The sequence below is a fragment of the Artemia sp. Qi Xiang Cuo genome, chromosome 5 (assembly GCF_049724085.1).
Source record: "Artemia sp. Qi Xiang Cuo chromosome 5, ASM4972408v1, whole genome shotgun sequence".
In the NCBI taxonomy this organism is placed as follows: domain Eukaryota; kingdom Metazoa; phylum Arthropoda; class Branchiopoda; order Anostraca; family Artemiidae; genus Artemia; species Artemia sp. Qi Xiang Cuo.
In genome coordinates, this window is record NC_142798.1 from 81,372,021 (window position 1) to 81,393,075 (window position 21,055).

General features: G+C 38.3%; 1 protein-coding gene across 1 annotated transcript in view; it reads left to right on the forward strand.

The window, feature by feature from the left end:
• The window catches only part of LOC148952618 (follistatin-related protein 5-like), a 166,429-nt gene that overhangs the window by 5,015 nt on the left and 140,359 nt on the right, over window positions 1-21,055 (forward strand). Inside the window, exon 2 of the mRNA XM_089089238.1 lies at window positions 7,715-7,855. Within this exon, the coding sequence (XP_088945364.1) occupies window positions 7,733-7,855 (123 nt within the window). The 5' untranslated portion in view covers window positions 7,715-7,732. The remainder of the gene's footprint in view (window positions 1-7,714; window positions 7,856-21,055) is intronic.

A 21,055-nucleotide genomic window follows, 5' to 3' on the forward strand; every position in this document is an offset into this window, starting at 1 on the left:
TTTCATGGTTGAGACGCCGGTTTTTGATCTTTTTGCAGGTTACAGAAGAACGCCTGCTGTGAAGATTCTTGAGTTTTTTTTGGAAATGGCAGGTTATCGTTTCAGAAAGGAATAATATCAGTGCTAGGTCGGTTTTCCAGTCTCTGATGAGGCCACGCCGTTTGCTTTTTCCATCATAATTGTCACTGTGTTGAGCAGGTTGGCTTTTGATAATGGGAAACCAATTCTCTGGTTCCACAAAACAATCACCTCCAGTTTTTCTTCCTCAGCCTGACTTAGGTAAGAATGTCCTCGAAGTATGCCCCTCGTTCGTTTCTTCTCGTTCTCTACTTCAAACCCCTCCTCCTTTGGCTTGACTATATGGTTCTGCAACGTCGTTACATGAATCGAGTACTTCTTTGCTCTTGATTTCATCCTGGATGGTCCCATGAAGTAATCTTCAACAGCTTGCTTCAAGATGGAATTTTCATAAGTTTTGTAGTCTCCTCGTCCAGTTGCTGGTGTCTTTTTCATTCTCTTCTCCTTCACTTGTGAAGCTTTTCTCTCTGTACTCTCTGCAAAGCTTACACCTTCATGTTCCGTGTCCGTGTTGTTTTCCCATTTGACAACTGCCATGTCGAATTCCGACTCAGAATCTTCTACGGGAGCAAGAACGTTTTTCCCTAGAACTGTTTTTTTTTGGGGCAAGTGCATATTTCTAAGGTGCCAATTTTTTTTGCTTTGTTTTTCGCTTTTTCTCAGGTTTCGCTTGCTCTTCCCAGTTGCTATCATCTTTTGATTGTTTAGTGTTAGTAGGTTTATAAACTTTGGCTGGAAAGTTTGGTTCCTTTTCATCTTCTGTGCCAACCCCACTGGCAGCAACTCTCCAAAGTCTAGTTTGCCTGAAATAAAAACAGATCAGAAACAACAAAGTCAATAAAGTCAAAGTCTAATCTGTTTTCAGTAACCTTTAATGCAAGTTTTCTTTTACATACAAAGTGGGTTGATCGTTTTTAATCTTCACCGGGCTACATTCTTAACAAAACTTATTTTCTGCTAAGGATAGGAAAATTGTGAAAAATGAGTTTCAGCACAAGGATAAGGAGAGAAAACAATGTAGCGAACTTAAAAGGAACCCTAGATTCGAACCCTTCCTAAATTTCGAAACCTTCCGGAATGCTGTTCTTTCAAGTAAAATTGTTCGGTTTAAGTAAATTCAAACCCTTTTGGAACCTGTCGGCAACGGTTCGAAACGGCAATAAAAAGTTTGAATTCTGTCATTTCGAACCGTCCAAAAGTGCTCACGAACCGTCCAAAAGCGCGAACGTGAAAAGGGCTCACTTCTCTAGAAGAGAACTGGTAACTGCTACTGGCCTTAAATGTTAAATTCATCACTTTCTTTCATTAAAATTTCGATCCAAGCCTTCCACAGACTGCTAAAATTATGGATCTGAGAGCACAAAAATTCGAACCTTAGCAGACCATTTGAACCTTTTCTGGAAAATCACGATTTTCTGCAATTCCAGCAATTGTTATGTGACCATTCACCCTCCCTTACATTGAGCACCAACTAATCAGGCATATCAAAAAGAAAATCTTCGAAAAGACAACAAATGACTTAAGTATGAAACTTTTTTAAAACTCACCTTTTTTCTCCAACATCACTCTGCTAAAGCATGTTTTCAGACACGTGGTTATAAATATTTTTCTTCTTTGAGGTTAATGTTTTCTTGCTGGAGACCACAGAATAGGTGGGTGTGTGCATTACCAGACGGTGCTCGATAGGAAAGGACGTGTTTTCGATTTTTAGTGACGAAAAGTTAAAATTTTCGAACCTCCATCCACTTCTCTAGGGTTCGAATCATACCGGACGTTACCTTACCAGACTCACTAAAAATAAGCACCCGAATCTAGGATTCTGTTTATGAATAAACTTAGTGAAGTAAGGGCGTCTTTGGTAAGTAAGGGCTTCAAACCTTTGGTCGTGCTCTTTGTGGTTTCTCCCATATATTATAATATCATCCTTGAGTATTCTAATACTCTCTAGTTCTCAAATGCCTCTTCCATTTTTCTCTGGAGCCTGTCTTGTGCAAACACCAGACCAAAAGGGTATCTCTTCCATCAGTAGCCTATTGTCCATAGATACTGCTGAAGGTTGTGTAGTAGGAAGATTGCATGGAGAGTGGGAGTATCCAGTAGCATGAGTGGGCATCTAGCTTGCTGAATACTGCTGCTTCATCAAGCTCAGCAACAGCATCTTTGAATGTTGGGACTGGGTATTGGGGGCATTTTATCAGCTTTTTCAGGTCCACAGGGTTGATGGAGAGTCTTACGCCTCCATCCTTTTAGTCAACCATTACCATGGCATTAACCCAATCCGTTGGTTCACTGACCTTTCAATGATTTTGAGACTTTCTAGTCATTCTAACTTGTCCTTTAGCTTCTGCTTCAGAGCTAGTGGTATTTTCCTTGCTGGATGTACTGTGGGCATTGTGTTGTCCTTTAAGCGTATTTCAAATTCCGTTTCAAGTTTCCCTATGACCTTAAATACGTCGCAATATTTGGTTACTGGTGACTGTTTGATGTTCAGGACAAGCTTGATCAGATTCATGTCTTTTCTTGCCTTGAAACTGATTATGGGTTTGGTGTTTGACTCAACTACATAAAAGGTAAGTGACTGCACTGGTCCATTTTGTAACAAAAATAGACGTTGCAGACTCCTAGATGAGGTATGGTCAACCCACAGTAGCTGGTGAGTTGCTGTGTGGATTTTAGCAGCTGCGGCTTTGGTGACAGTTTTTTTAGGTATTGGGAAGGCAGGATGTTGACATGTTGTCCACACAGAGAAATCTTAGCAAAAATTTTAACTTTGTTGGAGTCATCATTGATGGTATATAGGAACACCTCTGTTTCTTTGTGGTTGTGCATGTCATTGTGGATGGTGGAATATTTGTGGCTTCATTTGCAACAGTGTTTACAGCCTTACTTTTACATACTCTTTCAAAATGGTCCTGTTTTTTGCACTTGGCACACATTTTTCCTTTTTCAGGGCACACATGCTGGGGTGAGTAGATTCCACTGCAGAAATAGCACTCTGACTTCTTATGTAGGGAGCTGAATCTATTTTTTTTGCAATAGCATCCACTTCTTGTTTTATTTCCTTTTGTTCAAACCAACCCGGATTAGGAGGTAGACACATTTTACTTTCTCAAACTTTTCAGCAAGGGGGCCTTCACACATAAGCACTGCATGGCTTTCAAATGCATTCCATTCTGAATCGATATTGTCAGCATTCCAGTTGATTGATGGTTGGGTGATATCCATGACTTTTGACACCATGTAGAATTTTTCGGTTTATAATTTATTTAAAACCCAAGCACCTAGAACAACAGCATAATATAAGCACACGCAAGCAAATAGCAAAGCACAATATAAGCACAAGCTGCCCATGTAAACATCAGCAACTTGCATAGCTTACAGCCCTTGCTCTGGGGGCTGTGGGGGGCTAATAAACCCTTGAGGCATAGTTATTTGATTGTTGGACTATTTGGAAGAAGATGGATATCTCAAAGTTTTGATCAGATGTCTTAAGGGGAAAAAGAGGCGTGGCAGGGGGGGCTGGTTGCCATACAGTCACTTTTGAATCTTGAAAAGAGCACTAGAACTGTCAATTTCAAGTCGAATGAGCCGCCTCCGAAGTTTATACGACCCCCCTTCCATATGAAGCAGTTTGGAAAAAGTTGATATCAACAATACATTGGAGCCTTACACTTCTTGAGCATAGGTGACACTAGAGCGTTGCTTCTTATAACGTATTATTTGACTAAAACAAGTAACATACTGCCTATATAAAGTAATTATTTTTATGTGATTCATCTCCAAAAACTACTACTACTACTACTAACAACTAACCGAAGCACCAAGCAGCCCGAGGCTAACACAGCTACGCACGCTCCTCCTCCATCCCAATCTATTCAACGTCTCCCTTTTTACACCTGCCCATGAAGTTCCCATTTCCTTTAAACCTTCCTTTATGACGTCCTCCCACCCTAGACGTGGACGACCTGCTTTCCGTTTAGCCCTAGACGGTTGGCTGAAAAGAACAATCTCCTGCACTCTGTCATCCTTCATCCGCACAACGTGCCCTAGCCACCTCAACCTTTCTTTCAATATAGCCCTAGAGAGCGGTATTGAACCACATTTTTTGTGCAGCCTATTATTTGAAATTCGGTCAGTCACCCGCGCACCCAGAACAATCCTTAAGCAATTTCTATGGCAAGTTTCTAGCGAATCTTCATCCACTTTTGGGAGCGTCCTTGCTTAAGAGCCATATTTGACCACTGTCATCACTGTAGCTTCTAATATTCTAATCTTGGTTTGCAGACTTACCTTCCTATTCTTCCAGACTTTTTTTTAACTGTGAAAAAACACCCTGAGCCTTGGCTATTCTGTTTTAACATCTTCACTGCTCTCATCATCTTTACTAATAATACTACCAAGGTAAGTGAAGCTGCCCACCTGATCAATCTTTTCATTACCCAACGTCACCTTTTCATCTTCACTTATTCCTAGCCTTAGTCATTTAGTCCTCCTAACATTAATTTTCAAACCAATTCTAGCACCCTGAACTCGCAAAACCTCTAAAACTTGCTTAGTTTTTTCTTAATGTTTGTAGTCGAAAATAGTTGAAAGTAGTAAAAACACTGCCATATTAACAATATGAACGACGAAAGTCCGTGTATTTTGAGCACAATCTATTTTCTATTAGTTAAATCTACTAATCACTGCATTTAATGAAAAAGAACAATCTAAATTTTGCATTTAGACCATTTAAAGTTTGGCAGATCAGTGACCAGTAACGTAAGAATGGCTCAAAACCTTTTCTTTTATGATGTAGGACAAAAAATATAAATATAAAAACAAATCTCCTAGTTGCGATCAATGAAGTCCACTTCTTTCTGCAGATAATTCTCCATTTTTTAAAACTCTCTGTTGTGTTAAAAATTTGTTAATGTCTGATTAATAGCAGAAAGTTAACTGCTTGCCAGCACGGCAAAAGTTTCACAACATAGTTAAAATGGAAAATAAGCAACTGGTAACTGACAAAACGAGAAAACACTAAGGTCCAGCGCCCACGGGGCAACTGTTTCAAGACAACGGCTGGAAACTAGTCAACCGGAAACAAGACAACTGGTTTACGACCAGCTTGCAACCAAAATGAAACGTGTCTCCGCCCATGGACGAGAGTGGTTGTGGATCAGTTGTATTTATCTAATTGAGCAGTGCAGTGTGGTTAACTATGTTGAGGTCTGATAAGGAAGACTTACTATGATTACTATGAGTACTGCAGGTTTCGTAGGGTTCAGAGGGAGTATTGGGCCCATCTCTACTTGGAAAAGAATGCAAAGTCTCGTCTGTTCTTAGCAACAAAAGAACTGTCTCAAACAGATAGAAAATTTATCGCATTTTACAGAATGTCGAAGCAATCTTCATGATTCTCCTACGAATTTCACGTTTAATTCCTGGTCTGACATGTTAAGAGCCAAAATAATTAGACAATGTCAACGCTGTAGCTCCCGAAAATGTGTGGGACAACTCTGCAACGCAACTGAGACCACGGCTTGAGGCTCATACGGAACCAGTTTTAGACTGATTGGAAACCAGTCTCATCTGGATTGCCTCGTGGGCAGGTCCCCACTCTACTTCATGGTCATGGTCACAAAAAGGGTGGTGGGCATAGAAAGTCAACTGATCATAGGTCAAACAGTTCGTGGTAACATAAAGTAAGCAGCAAACCCGGCTCAATTGTAACTGAGATTGTATAGAACGGAATTTTGACACCAATAGATATATGAAAAGAATTCACTAAATATGCTGATTCTAAATATATAAGCTTCATTAAGTTTAGTTATACCCACCAAAGGCTACAAGCCTGAGAATTTGGAAAAAAAGGACAAACAACCTATAAAAGTCATAGAATGGTAATGAAAATCACACCATCAGATTCAGCGCATCAAAGAACCCTACTGTAGGAATTTCAATCTCCTATCTGCAAAAATGTAGGATTTTGTATTTTTGCTACAAGAAAGATCACGGATGCGGGTTTATTTGTTTTTTTTTTTTTTTTTTTTCTTGTTTTCCCCAGCGGTGATCGTATCGACCCATTGGTCCTAGAACATCGGGAGAGGGATCATTCGAGCGAAAACTAAAAGTTCTAGCGCTTTTTTAAAGTGACCAAAAAGACTGGAGGGCAACTAGGCCCTCTCCCACGCCCCTTTTTCTCAAAATTGTCCGATGATAGTTGAAAGGCCGAATAACCATGCCTTTGGAGATAGGATGACCCCCACAACTCCTGGAGATAGATCTTTAAATTATAAATTGTATCCATGGTTTACGTATAGTATTTTTTGTTGGGAAGTATACATACATATTCCGGGGGGGGGGGGCGAATTTTCTGCGGGGGATATTCTACAGTGAGAATTTCAATAAGGATGGGAAGTTTCCATTGGGTGAATTTTTCAGGGGAAATTGTGCACTGGGGGAATTTGTTAGAATTTCTCTAAAGAATTCTTATGTCTTGCTTTCTCTTTGCCGGCTCAATTTATGCGTGGTGATGTTAAGGGTAATTGTCCGTGGTAAATTTTCTCCAGGATTGAATTGTCTAGAGGATATATCCGCGAGGAGGAGGGATTTTTCCCTGGAGGCGGAGCCATATTTCCTGGCATTAATTTAAAAAAGATGAGAAATTAAATAAAAAAAAAACATTTTTTACAAGGGAAAGAAAGGAGCAACATTAAAACTTAAAACGAACAGAACTTATTACGTATAAGAGGGCTGTCCCCTCCTCAACACCTCGCTCTTTACGTTAAAGTTATTTAGTACTTTAAAAACAGCTTCTTATTGTTCTAATTAAACGAACCCTATGTTTCAGGACTCGTCCTCAAACAATTGGGACAAAATTCAAACTTTAGCGTGAAGAGCGAGGTGTTAAGGAAGGGCAATCCCCCTCATATACGTAATAATTTGTGTTCTTTTTAATTTTTAATGTTCCTCCTTACTTTCAGTTGAAAAACCTTTTCTTTGTATAGTAAGGAAGCTGGCAATCAAAAATTAATTGCTACCCTCTGTGAACTAGCCAACCATATTTAAGATATCCTTGTCTATTTCACTTCTTGTAGTTGGTTTTAATATTGCATTAGTACTGTCACTTGTACAAACCATGCAGTCCATGCTGTCACTCATTGCTCTGTCAGTGTCAGTGAATTTGCAACAAAGTATCAGATTAATAAGGTTACCTGTATCAGTGTGAAGCATAATTAATATATTGTAGTTCATAAAACTAATAAAAACCTGAAATTTGCATTTTCATTCACATTGCATACAACAAAAATGGCGTCCTGTGTTGAAATGCATTGTGGGAAGCCTACAGATAAATAAGAAAATAAGTCCAGCTGTTCAGAAAGCTACCATGCTGTACTATAGTGTAGTGTTGACTGTTGAAATGTTGAAAACTGTGCAAGACATGCAGCATTGAGCAATGAGTAATGAGCATGCAGTAACCAAAAACTTTAACCTCTGGTAGAGACCTCTTAATGTCAATATATTTGGCTCTTTTTTGGGATTCTGTGGTATTTTAACAATAGAAACAAGATTAGGGGGTGCCTGCTGGAGAAATCCTACTTTGAAAAATAAGGACCACCCTAAGGGCCACTGTTGAAAATGTTTATATTTTTAGGATCTAAGATAGAAGAGAATGGATAACAGAGATTATACAATTAGTTTCCTTCATGTCCAGCATCAAAATACAAAAGGAGGACTTCGTACTGTTCTTGCTAAGCACATTGGAGAAAGAAACATCGAATCCCATATTTTTTCTGTAAGTGACCAGTTTTTTTTGTGAATTGATTGCTGTGTTAGACTACAGAGAAGGGAGAAATTAATCAGTTGGTATCTTCTTATTGTGACTAAAAAATTGTAGTGATAAGAGTCAATACAGACGCAAGGTGATGAGATTAACGGCCTGTTACATATTACATATTTGCTTTTTAAATATTACCGCCAGTTGGTAATATGCATCTTAATTTACCAACTAGTAAGTTAAATTATGCTAAATTAACCAACTTCTGTATCTTAATAATTGTCTTAATTTATATTTCACGATTAACGGCCAGTTGCTTGCTTTTACATATGACATATTTACTTTTTACATATCAAAAAGTTCGTGTTAACGAACTGTAAGTAAGGAGCGACCTGGCTCAATAGTAACCAAAACTCTAAAAACAGAATTTTGATACCAATAGATACATAAGAAAACTTAGATTTTTTTGCTGATTTCAAATATGTAAGTTTTATCAAGTTTAGTCTTACCCAACAAAAGTTACGAGCCTGAGAAAATTAGCCTTATTTTTCAAAAAATGGGGAAACAGCCCCTAAAAGTCATATAATTTCAAGGAAAATCACACCGTCAGGTTCAGCGTACCAGAGAGCTCTACTGTAGAAGTTTCAAGCTCCTATCAAAATTGTGGAATTTTGCATTTTTTGCCAGGAGAAAGATCACGGATGCGTGTTTATTTGTTTTGTGTTTTTGTTTGTTTTTTTCCCCTGGGTGGTCGTATCGACCCAGTAGTCCTAGAATATTGCAAGAGGGCTCATTCAAACGGAAACTAAAAGTTCTAGTGCCCTTTTAAAGTGACAAAAACATTGGAGGGCAACTAGCCCCCCTCCCACGCTCATTTTTTCCCCAAAGTCGCCTGATCAAAATTTTGAGATAGCTATTTTGTTCAACATAGTCGAAAAATCTAATAACTATGTCTTTGAGATGACTTAATCCCCCACAGTCCCGGGGAAGGGTTGCAAGCTGTGAACTTTGCCCATTGTTTACATATAGTATAGGTTATTAGAAGTATACAGACGTTTTCAGGGGTATTTTTTTTTGTGGGGGGGTATTTTTTCAATTCTATATTCTTGGTCAAATTTCTTAAGACCATAGGCGGGCGTGCCTTGTTTGCCTCTCATTGCAGGCAATCTAACGGTCTTATGTCAATTTTAAATTTTTGGACAACATTTTTAAGTTTTAATGTTGCTCCTTACTTTCAGTTTAAAAAACTTGTTTTTTTTTATTTAATTACCTTCAGAAGCAAGATTACAAGGTTCATAAATTGAGTAAAATTTTATTGGGACCTTTAATGGAGATTTGGAATGGGGTCTCAGCAGAGGAAAATCCCAGAAACCAGCTTGATATCTCTCTAAGTGAAGTTTCTACCATTTTTTGCAACAACAAATGGTGCTGGCTACCTTGTTGTGGAAAACCTTATTCTAAATTGTGTTGAGTAATTTAGAATCGCAATTAACTAGATTAGAATGAGTTTAATGGAATGTTTATAGTTTCTAAATTAGTTCCAATATCTTTAGATGATTTTAGCTAAGCTACATTTTTGTTTCTTAGGAGGCCTTACACAACAAAAGTTACGAGCATTTGCTTAATTTTCGAAAAAAAAACATCCCAAAAAACTCAAGCATCTTAATGAAAATCACACCGTTAGATTCAGCATATCAGGGTACCCTGCTGTAGAGGTTTCAAGTTTCAATCTACAAAAATTTTGAAAAGACCACATGTTTATTATTTTTTATTTTCTAGAGGCGTTCGTCTCGAAACAATTTGCCTAAAAGATCGGGAGAGGGCTCATTTTAACGAAAATCAAAAGTTCTATTGCTCTTTTCAAGTAAACAAGAAGGCTGGACGACAACTAGAAGGCTGGATGAACAAGAAGGCTGGAGGGAGGGGACTGGAGGCCCCCTCCCACTTCCTTTTTTCCTCAAAGGCATCCGATCAAAATTTTAAGATACCCATTTGATTCAGGATAGTTGAACGGTCCAATAACTATGCCTTTGGGGATGATATAACCCCCCATAGTTCCTGGGGAAAGGGTTGTAATTTACGCAATTTGCACATTGTTCAAATCTAATATTTGTTATTGGGAAGTGTTTTGAAACCATTTTTTGGGGGAAGAGAGAATTTTCTACGGGGAGTATTTTCCGTAGAAAGGAAATTTTCCTCTCTGTGGAAATTGTAGCGCAGTTTTTAATTAATATTTGTCATTGATTTGAGGATTTTGCAGAGGAGTAATTTCATTGGCAAGGACTTACAGTCGCACATTTTGCGAACGGTTTTAATTAATTATTTTTTTGACAGTTTTTCAGCTAATAGCAACTTTTTGTGATGATTTGTAATCCTTGTTACTTTTGCAAATATAAACTTTTGTTAAAAAGTTACAGTTATTAAGGAAATTTTCTCTTTTTGTGTCCTACTTTTATGTTAAGAAATTATGTCGGTTTACATTATATGTCTAGTTTTACGTGTTTTGTTGAAAATAAAGAGTTACGGATCTATTTCCTTCACAGCAGAAGTAGTTGTAGTTTTCATAAGCATTTGTCATTTATTTGAGGATTTTGCAGAGGAGTATTTTCATTGGCAAAGACTTAAGAGTCACATATTTTGAAAATGATTTTTCGTGGCTAAAAGTAAACAGTTTTTTTTTATCTATGCATACGTGAGTGAATGAGATCGTGGTTTCTCCTGAAAATAAAAATGACCGTTCTCTCAAGACTAGAAATTCTCTAGTCTTTCTATTCCTTCTTGAAATTTTCAGAGATTAATAATTTAGCAACTCGTATTGTTTGCGTTTTTGTTGAACGGAACTATCATTGCAGACCGGAGACCTTGGAGCATACTGATAAACGGATTATTTCAAATATTCTAGTGCAGCAATCAATAGACTTTAATGTCTACAGTTTATGGCAGGGGCCGTAAATTGAGGTTGCACGTGGGTGGCCAACCTGGGATAGGAGAAACACTTTCTGTGCGTTGAGTCGTTGGCTAAACAAAACAGAATCTGCAAGTGTTTTTTGACTCATCATAAAAGTAGTATTTGGAGTTAGGATTATGCTGTATTACTACTTACTTACTTCTTACAAATCATTGATGCACCAAGCCTCCCAAGGCCAACACGGCTGCGTATACTCCTTCACCGTCACCGTCTATTCAAAGTTTGTCTATTTACACCCTCCCAAGTAGTCTTAGTTACCTTTAAGTCCTTTCTTACGAACTCTCATTACCCCATTTTTGGACGACCTAGATATAGACGACCTGGAAGACCTAAGGCTTTTTAATAGGACGATCTAAGACGATCTTTGATAAAATGTCATCCTTCATCCGCAGACCGTTTCCTAGCCGTCTCAACTTTTCTCTCCTTATAACCCTAGAAAGCGGGATCGAACCACCTTTTTCGTACAACTTACTATTTGAATTTCGGTCAGTCAGATGGTCACCTAGAAGAATCCACCTACAATTCCCCTGGAAATATCTAAAAAATCCTCCTCCATCTTTCAAAGTGCCCACGTTACTGAAATATGCTTGACCTCTGTCACCACTGGGACTTCCAATATTCTTATCTTGGTTCGGAGACTTTTCTTCCTATTTTCCCTACTTTTTAAATGTGAAAAAAAAAACAAAAACAACCTGGGCCTATGTTATCCTACTTTTGACATTTTCACTGCATCCGCTGTCTTTACTAATAATACTACCTAAGTAGGTGAAGCTGTCCACTTGATCAATCTAATCGTTACCCAACATCACCCCTTCACCTTCATTTAGTCCCAGTTTAAACGATTTAGTTTTCTTAACACTAATTTTGGAAACCCATTCTGGCATCTTGAACTCTACAAACCTACAAAATATTCATTCAATTTGAAAACATTTTCATCTAGGATACTCAAATCATAAGCATAATTTGAGACTAGGAGAGTTTTACTTTCCTATTTTGTTCCACGCTCTCCCATTTAGTAAAGTGTTTGAAAAACATTTATTGCCATTAATTGCTTCAAAATGTCTAGTGGGAAGCAAGAAGCTTTGGTTAAGAACTTATATTGGCTTTGCCACTGCTCACTGCATTAACTGGACTATTATGCGCAGGGCTTCTGCAAAAGATTTTCTGTGTTTACCTGCAGCGTTGACATTTCTGTCACTTTTGATTGTATTTTGCATTCTCAAGCGTTGATCCTTAAATAGTGTCTTTTTTACAGTTTTGACATAATTGTTACCGTGAATGTCCAAAATCTGGTTAATGTCGACATTCACCGGTGAATGTCCAAAAGTCCCTTTTCTCTGCTTGGATTCAAATAGCTTTGCGAGTCAGCTTTTTCCATCTTAGGCAAAATATGATGGCAAAAGTTAAAGTTAGGTTAGATTATGTTAGATTGTGTTAACTTTGGTTATAAATATCAGAATTGGGTTAAAAACTTAAGCTAACCTAACCAAACCTAACCTTACCTGTCATCATCAAACCTTGCATTAAATGGAAAAAGTTGACTGGCAACGCTAACTAAATCCAAGGAGAAAAAAAAAGGTATTTCGGTAATTCACCAGCGAAAATAATTATCCAGTGCTTTGGGAAGGTGTACGTCTGCTTAAAGGTTTAAGACAGGGCTCTTGTTTAAGCCCCACTGTGTTCATTTGCGCCACATATGCAGCCCCAGAAAGCTAAAGGGAATTTTCATCCTTGATGTGCTTGATATCAGTTATTTGTCATATGCCGATCAGTTACAAACTGCTGCTTAGCTTTTCTATTTCTAGTTTACGGGATGACCTTGCTAAGAGTGTTGAACTTCGTAAGTTTATTGGCCTTGCTGTAAGGGTATCTGAAACAGAATACTGTATATCTAATTGGCTTACGAAGTACGATTTTTCCTGGTTCGCTATATACTGAAGGTATTGTTGTTAATAAATCGAATCATTTATGGCACCCATGTATTGATTATGATTCTACGACTAGGTCTACTATCGTGCTTATTAAAGACAAAAACAAAAATACTCTTATCTCCTATATTTTCTTCAAGGGAGGACAATATACTTTATTATATAATTAAAAGCAACTGGTCAACTGGTTCTGGTCATGAAAAAGAGCAGTCTATTTGGAATAAACGGGTTGACCTATTCTACAACTTTAAACAAGAGTTTCTGAATCACTTGATCTTTGGATGTCAATCCATATATCGATAAGTAGTGCATAGAAAGAAAATCTTCAGAAATGCAAGCTTCAAGCCCAATGATGAGGCTCGGTACCCCATTAATGAGGTGCTGCTTTCATGGCTCCTGCTTTGCTGAAAAATTGTTGCATAGAAGCATCATCAATGTTTTGGGGTGCTCCAGAGTTGCACAGAAGAGTGTATATACATTAGTGTTACACATGGGCCCCTTACCTCCAGTAAAGTCGAGAAATCATCATAAACCCAAAAGGAGACCAAAACGGAATCCTGAAGCCTCCCCCATTAAACAAAAGGATGTAAATTCAGAATTGTTGTCTATTCAACTTTTTTTTCAGATTGGATCCCTTTAAGGTTGGATTCACTGGTCTATACTCTATCACTCTTACTCCATTTAGTATTGAATAATGTAGCAAATTCGAATCATATAAAGATTTGGGAATGAACTAGATTATTTCGGTTTCAGTTATTATCCCTTTGTCAAACATAAAAAGAGAAAGCTTTCAAAACTAATTGGCATTAAAGGCAGTGTCATCGTCTTCAGGTTCATGGCATTCTGGCAGAAGATCGGCAAGCTATAGAGCAATCCAGACCCGGCTTCTTTCATGAGTTTCTTTCTGAGTCACAGTTATTCGGCTTACAGGAGCACTTCACAACTTTCAGAAGCTGCAATGGAGCCGGAGATAAATCAGCCATCGTCAGAACCAAGGCTGTTTTTTTGTACCTAAATCCCCACTGAAGAAGGTCGAGACTGCTATTTCCACTTCAATTTTGAACCTGATGATAGACACACAGCGAGTGAAGCTTTGCACATGCACGTGTGGGTGGCAAGTCTCGAGGATGTTGATACCTTCTTTCGGACGATACGATAGTGAGCTGAGTTTAGGTCTTCATCTCTCTTGTGCCCATAGATGGTCATTAAAGCACGTTCTCCAGCACTATCTATCTATGCTCGTCTTAGGAAAGCTAGAGTACTTCTTCGGAACGCCTTATTTTCCTTAAATATGCCTATAGTATTTCCTTTTCCAACACCATGCATATAAGAAGTGGTGTCGCAGCCAAGTAGTGGATGGCCGAAACGCATGGAATTGCAGAGTTCTATTCCCAAGCTAGTTTTCATCATCTGAATGCCCACGCAACAATTATACCGCCTTGTTTCGATTCTGGAGAATAACATATCTTGTTGGAATTGCAACTGGGATGAAACAATAAAAGAACGATTAAGTCAGTATCATCACCAGCTAGTACAGTAGGAGAATACTGGACGCCTCAACAGCAGTTTTAACGGTCTTCACATCCGCGTCGCCTTCTCCGTGTATAACTTCGATCTCCCCTTTCACATAAGTTTTCACCGAGCATGAGGATGAACCTTCCTTAATTTTTTTGTTGGATAGAAATTCGTCCTTGGGTATTTGAAGATCTCCAGTAAACAGCAACTCTCTTCTGTTAAATTTCACACGTCTGCTTTGTGTCTGGTCTTTTCAGACAGACATCATATCCGTCAACACTCACTGTAGGGTATGGGTGTTGCGTTTCGATAAATGTCAAGTACAGGTCGAATATCATTGAAAAGCTGCTTCTAATCATCACTGAAGTCTGTCTGCAAGATCAGACTTGTTTGGTCTCCTCATCGTCGTCAAAGAGGGAAGAAGGAACATTATATAATTCGTGCTTGAAGCAGTCTTTTTCTGGTATGATTGAACGTTTTGCAACAACCAAGAACCTCTGGAAGATTAGGCTAGGATCTATCTGCTTGATGTCCGGTGAGCCAGATCTCTTGGCTGTCTTCAGGGTTACTTGTGATGTCCTTCTGAAAATATAATCCTTTACTGGCTTGTCGACCATACCATCAAGAATCGCTGTTCTTACTTTTAGAGCTTCTTCCGTGTTTTATTCTAAGGGAGCCAGTATTCTATTCACTACATTTCTCAGTCCTTCACAATATTATAATAAATTTGACTTTTCAAGCATTTCTATGACTGTCAATGTATTTTCGTGGTCTCTTTTTTGTCTTGAGATTTCCCTGTGTTGTTTGCTAGTCCAGTATTTCTTTCCCGTAAGATCCTGTACGAGATTGTTTATTTCAATGCAAGCAGAACGCGACATAACCCAAAAATTTTGCTGAAATTATGTCGTTCCACCTCCACCAGTAAGGCCTCTGGATGTCTTACGACTCCCCATAAATTCCTTTTCTATAACCAGGTCAGCTGATAACCCAGCCCTCTGCCTTTCTGAGTGCTTTATCATGTGAAGACAATTGTCGCAAAAAGATCTGTTTATTTCTGCGTGACAAACGGATAGCTTGTCCATTTTTGAAGGAAGATTCTTGCAGTTGTTACATACTTGCTATGGTTTGCTGCTGTGAGATTGAGAAGCTGGCTTTTTTCTATGTGCAGATGTTCTTTCCACAGATCCGAGTCTCTATACCTTTATGAACCGCTGAATTATGGCAACAATATCGAGGTACTGCATCCAAAACTTGACTGTTCTCTTTCCATCGAGTTTGACTGTTCTCTTTCCAGTAAATGGAAATCAGTAGCATTTGCTGGTGTAATTTCGAAGGTGAAGGACTAATTAGATTAATTACTGAGTTCAATTGATACTGGTAGAACATTAAGCCACTGATACATGTTAAATTTATCCGAGAGTATTCTTATATTCCTCTCCGTTTGTTTTTTTTTTTTTTTTTTACGACGCCGCGAGCTCCATAAAAGTTATTTCTTCCAACATATTTTCATGATTTATATTTTTTTGCCCTCCCCGTCACACTTTGAGGGCAGACTTGACAAGTTTGGGAACAAAATCTGTTACTTGTTACCAATCCCGGTACTCACAGAAAAGTTTTTGTTTTTTTAATTATTAAGATTTCCATTTTTTACTTCTGGCACTCAATAGTAGACCCCGGCGCCGCGCCGATGCGGGAAGCCCGGCGGGGGCGGGGCAAAAAAAAACCCGCCGCGCAGCGCCGCGACGCCGGTAAGCTGGCGGTGGCGCTCCGCCGGTAAGAGATCGGTGGCGTGCCACCGGCGCGATCAATGTTGACCGCAAACATTAATGTTTTCATCAGTCTTTCTCAAATCACAGCTTAAATTTACAACAGATTCGAGCCTATTCATGAGATCAAAAATTCACAAGTCGCTGGCTGGAAACTGGTCTTCTTCGTTATTCATCAAGAGAAGTAGAAATCTGGTAGAAACGAAATGGCTGTGGCGTTTCAGAACCCTTGCATAATACAAGTAGTTGAAGTATCTATTAGCTATGTATTCTTAACATAAATAATTATCAAAATTAGTAGTTTTTTTCATCTAGCATTACTGCATATAAAACTTCGAACACCGTATCACAAAATTCGTCAGTTATCTGGCTAAAAACTTTGAACATAACGTTGGAATTAAAAGCTTATTTTTTTCATAATTCCCTTTGCCTATATCTGTTTTGTCACCTTAAAAACATTTGAAATTGGCGACTTCGATATTGATTGTTTTTTTGTTTTGCTCTTTTGGATTCCTAAGAAGCTTGATTGCATTAAAAAATGGTGTTTAATTACAATTTGAAAAAAATGCATTTTAAAGTTTTTTTTTTTTGACTTCTTTATAGAATATACGTCATATAGGCTATGCTTTTTTATCGCTTTTGGCTGCTCTTTTGGATATTATTCATTTTTTCTTTTGGGGATTCATTCCAAATTATAAACTGATAAATACCTAATATCAGTCAAATTATAAACTGTATCTAAAAGGAGTAAATTTATCAAATTGAAAAATACATGATGAACGCTTCACATGAGAACACTTCAATTACAATGACACAAAAAATACTTAATAGTTTATTCGCTATGAAGAAAAATGAAGAGCCAGCTATTTTCTTAGGTAAAAAATGAAAAGCTCATCCGTTATAATTGTAATTAAATGAAATAATATGCAGACTGAAGTAGCTCAGGAAGATATTGAAATATTCATCCTAGTTCGTCACATTCAATCCAAGCAAAATGTTAAGACACTTAGTATCAGTTATTGAGTTTAAGCTTTGATTTCCAAATGCTCACAAGAATTACCAAATTTAAGAAAGTTGCAACAATAAGTCACCTGTGGTCAAAATACTTAGACTCCTCTTTGATCCCCACCCAGGCTCAAAGCTTCTGCTATGGTCATTTCCATGGAAATCTCCAAAGAGTTTCTTTTTAAAATAGCTTTCAAGTGTAGTTAGGGGTATTTAGACTTTTTTGCTTTTCTTCAAAGCTTTGAAAAAAGTGTTATAATATTCCAAATGTTATATTTGTGCATATTTTTCGTAATCATTTGTGGGGTGATCGAATTTTCTAAACCAGTGTAGATACGTAAGAACGTTGCAACATCTAGTACCCTGAGGTCATGAGACTGTCAAAGACTCCTCCTTGAATCTCCCAAATTGAAAGCTTTTATTATGACCTGGCCTTTTAATGCAACTTGGGCACTGGACCAAGGGCGCCATTGTTACTCGAGCGCAACGTTAGGTGGGGATGTCGTTATCGCTTTCGTCACACCAATTCGTTTTAGTGTGAATCTGCCTGGTACTTATGAATGAATGTTTTCAAATTAAACCCGTTTCAACAATAGGAAAAAACCGGATTGGACGCATATGTCCCTTTCGCTTTGGACGATAAAACCATGCAAGTGCTGTATCAAGTATAACTCACGAAATTTTTTTTAATTTTGTCAACTTTTCAACTTTTTGGCATTCCTGCTTTCAATAAAAAAAAATCAAGGTACTATCACTTAAATATAATAACTCCCTATGCCCCCCCCCCTTCTGGATACCATCTTGATAGGATACCGTCTCTGCTTTATGAACTTTTTGGGATCCCTGCTTTCAATAAATAAAATTTCGAGCTATTATAACTTAAATATGATACCTCCCTCCCCTCCCCCCCTCCGGATACCACCTTGATATGACACCGTCTCAGCTTTCATTTGAAAAATTATTTACTGAATAATTAACAAGGTCACTATATGGTTTAAACAAACACGCAAAATAACGTTAAACAGCTTAGTGTTCCTTGAAAAAAAAAAAAAAAAATTAGGTTATGAGTAAATGGGTACAAACACAGCAACAAAAATGTCGAAATTATTTAGATATACCTCAAATTATTGGAAAACTGGGTGATAGATACGCCATGGCATTGCATAAGATCCAAAGAACCGAATTAAAAGGGAGCACACACAAAAGCCAAACAAGGCCAGTAGCCTATGAGAAATCGCAAAATACCCAAGACTATGAACAAGTCCTAATGGGTGGCCCTGGGTCTATCAAAATATTTCAATGCTTTCCCAGGGAATTTGATATCATTTTCTTCTTTCTCCATTTTAAAATGAAAAAAAAATAATTATCTTTTTGGCATCCCTGCTTTCAATAAAAAAAATGAGGTATTATCATTTAAAAATGATAGCCCCCTATCCCCCCCTATAGGCAATAATTTACAATTTATTTACGAATCATATTTTTGGGGTAACTTCCGGTTCAATCTTTAATTCCCCAACATTGTACATAGCTTAGTCTATAGCTAAATTTTGTCTCAACCAAAGGCTGTTTTTTTTTTATTGTTGTTTTTTTTTTTTTTTTTTTTTTTTGGGGGGGGGTAAAAATGTTCCAGAAAGAAGATTGTATTTTTTTATCAGTAGAGATGCATTATTGAGTCGTGTCACCACACCATATATGGGCATAGAACCACGTGGTTTATGGTTTTCTCACTGATAATGAAAAAACAGAAATTTTCTCACTTGAAAAACCATGAATTTTGTCACATTTTTGTATGTTTTTATGGTTTTTGTCAGTGAGAATTTGAAAAACTTGAACTTTCCCAATTTTATTTCTGTTTTCATGGTTTTTGTCAGTTATAATTTGAAAAAACAGGAACTTTCTCACTTGTAAAACAATAAACCACGTGGTCCTGTCACGAGTAGCACCTGTGAACTTGATTTACATAATTGCTAGGGGAAATTATTTATTCACGAAGGGGGAATTATGAAACATTAAGGCTTCTTTAATCTTAGGTCTGAGGGATAAACATTCTTTAGGTCAGAGAGAAAAATTAATATTTTATTTTTAAATAGGGCTTCATTGATCTTTAGTGTCAGGAATTATAATTGACATCACATGTTATCTTGGAATTATGCGGGAGTCTAAAGAGATAGAAATTCTATTTTTAAATACGGCTTCACGGAGCTTTAAGTCGGAGAGATAAATTGATATTCTAACGAAACCCTAATAGTTTAGCTAGGAAAATTTATGAGATGAAGAGATTAACGTAGGAAAGGGTTTCCTAGAAATTTGAAATGCGTTAGCTCAGAGATGCCAAACAAAAGGAACACGCTGAAATAACGTTTAGGGATTATTTGGGCGAAACCGTTTTATCCATTTTATGGGATTATTTCGGCGAAACCGTTAGAGACATTTTGAAAGAAGATTTTAGAAAGGGTTTTAGAAGAGGTTTTGAGTGTGGTCGTTATAATATACAAGTTCCATTTGAACAGTGTTGTGAGGTCCTCTACCCCAACCCCAAAGGGTTCCGATCCACCACCACAACCCCGAAGGAAGCCCCCGGTACTCAAAGGCCCCCAAGCTCCCATAGAGCCCCAACCCCCCAAACGCCCTCCTCAGACCCTCAAAGACCCTCCTCTGGTCCTCAAAGGGCCCCCGGACCCCCAAAGGGTACCCCGGACCCCAAAGGGCACCCCGGACCCCAAAGGGCACCCCGGACCCCAAAGGCCCTCCCCCCGGTCCTCAAAGGGCCCCCCTGGCCCAAAAGGGCCCCCCTCCCTCTTCCTCCCTCCTCCTCCTCCCTCTTCCCCCACCACCTCCTCCCCTCCCATCCTCCCTCCTCCTCCTCCTCCCCCTCCTCCTCCTCCTCCTCCCCTCCTCCTCCTCTCCTCCTCCTCCTCCCTCCTCCTCCTCCCTCTTCCCCCACCACCTCCTCCCCTCCCCTCCTCCCTCCTCCTCCTCCTCCCCCCTCCCCTCCCCTTCCCCCCATTTTTTATACTTTTTTTGTGCATTGAGACACAGAAGGGACATCCCTCCCCCTAGGGTCCCCCAAACACCCTCCCCGGGCCCCCCCCCAAAGAGTTCCCCTCTCCATTTTTTTTAATAATTTTTTATTGCTTTATTATATATTTTATGAACAAGTTCCATTCATAATGTCATTCCTAAACCCATTTTCCAACCTCAAAGAGTCCCCTCCCCAATTTGTAAATACTTTATTGAATTTTTTAACATGATATTTTTTTAACTTTTTTACGTATCTTAAAATGACATGAAATATGGTTACGGCTCTACCAATCATACTCTGCGCTTGTTCATGGACACGACTTGGCTTTCCCACTGGTACTCCATGGCAGGTTATCGACACTACCTAGTTTATTGCATGCATTAAATCAGTATTTTTTACGCAGTGGAAGGATAAACACACAATTCATATCTGTAAAAAAGTGAGGATGAATTATTCGACGAACGTATGTGCACATGAAAAAATCATTGTCGTATTGAATGCTGACAAGCAGAAATACCTGAACTATGAAACGAGTGCAAGCGGTAACACTATTGGAGATGTATGCATGCGTTGTCATGACAGTGAGAAGTTAGATTTCTTTGGAGTCTCCAAGAATTTCAATCGTGTAAACGGTGGATATTCAAGAGTATCATTACCAGAGAAATTAGTGCTCAAAGAGAATGCAAACTTAAAAATAATTGTCGATGATCGGGGACAACTCCTTGCTACAGCTTCTGGTAACACATTACCTGTTGATAAATCCTATCATCCTCTTTCCGGTAGTAGTATTTTAAAGATAACAAGAAGAAGACAAGCATACTCCTGCACCAACATCATAAATCATATCTTGTCAATGTGTCAAAACTGCCATCTATGTAAAAATAATGTGACAATAGACAGTGAAATCGCAGGCAGAATAAAAAGGACATTAGCAGACAATATCATCAATGAATATAAAGATGAATTGACGGAAAGTGACGCGCAAGTGTACTAATAATGTGTAATAATGTATTT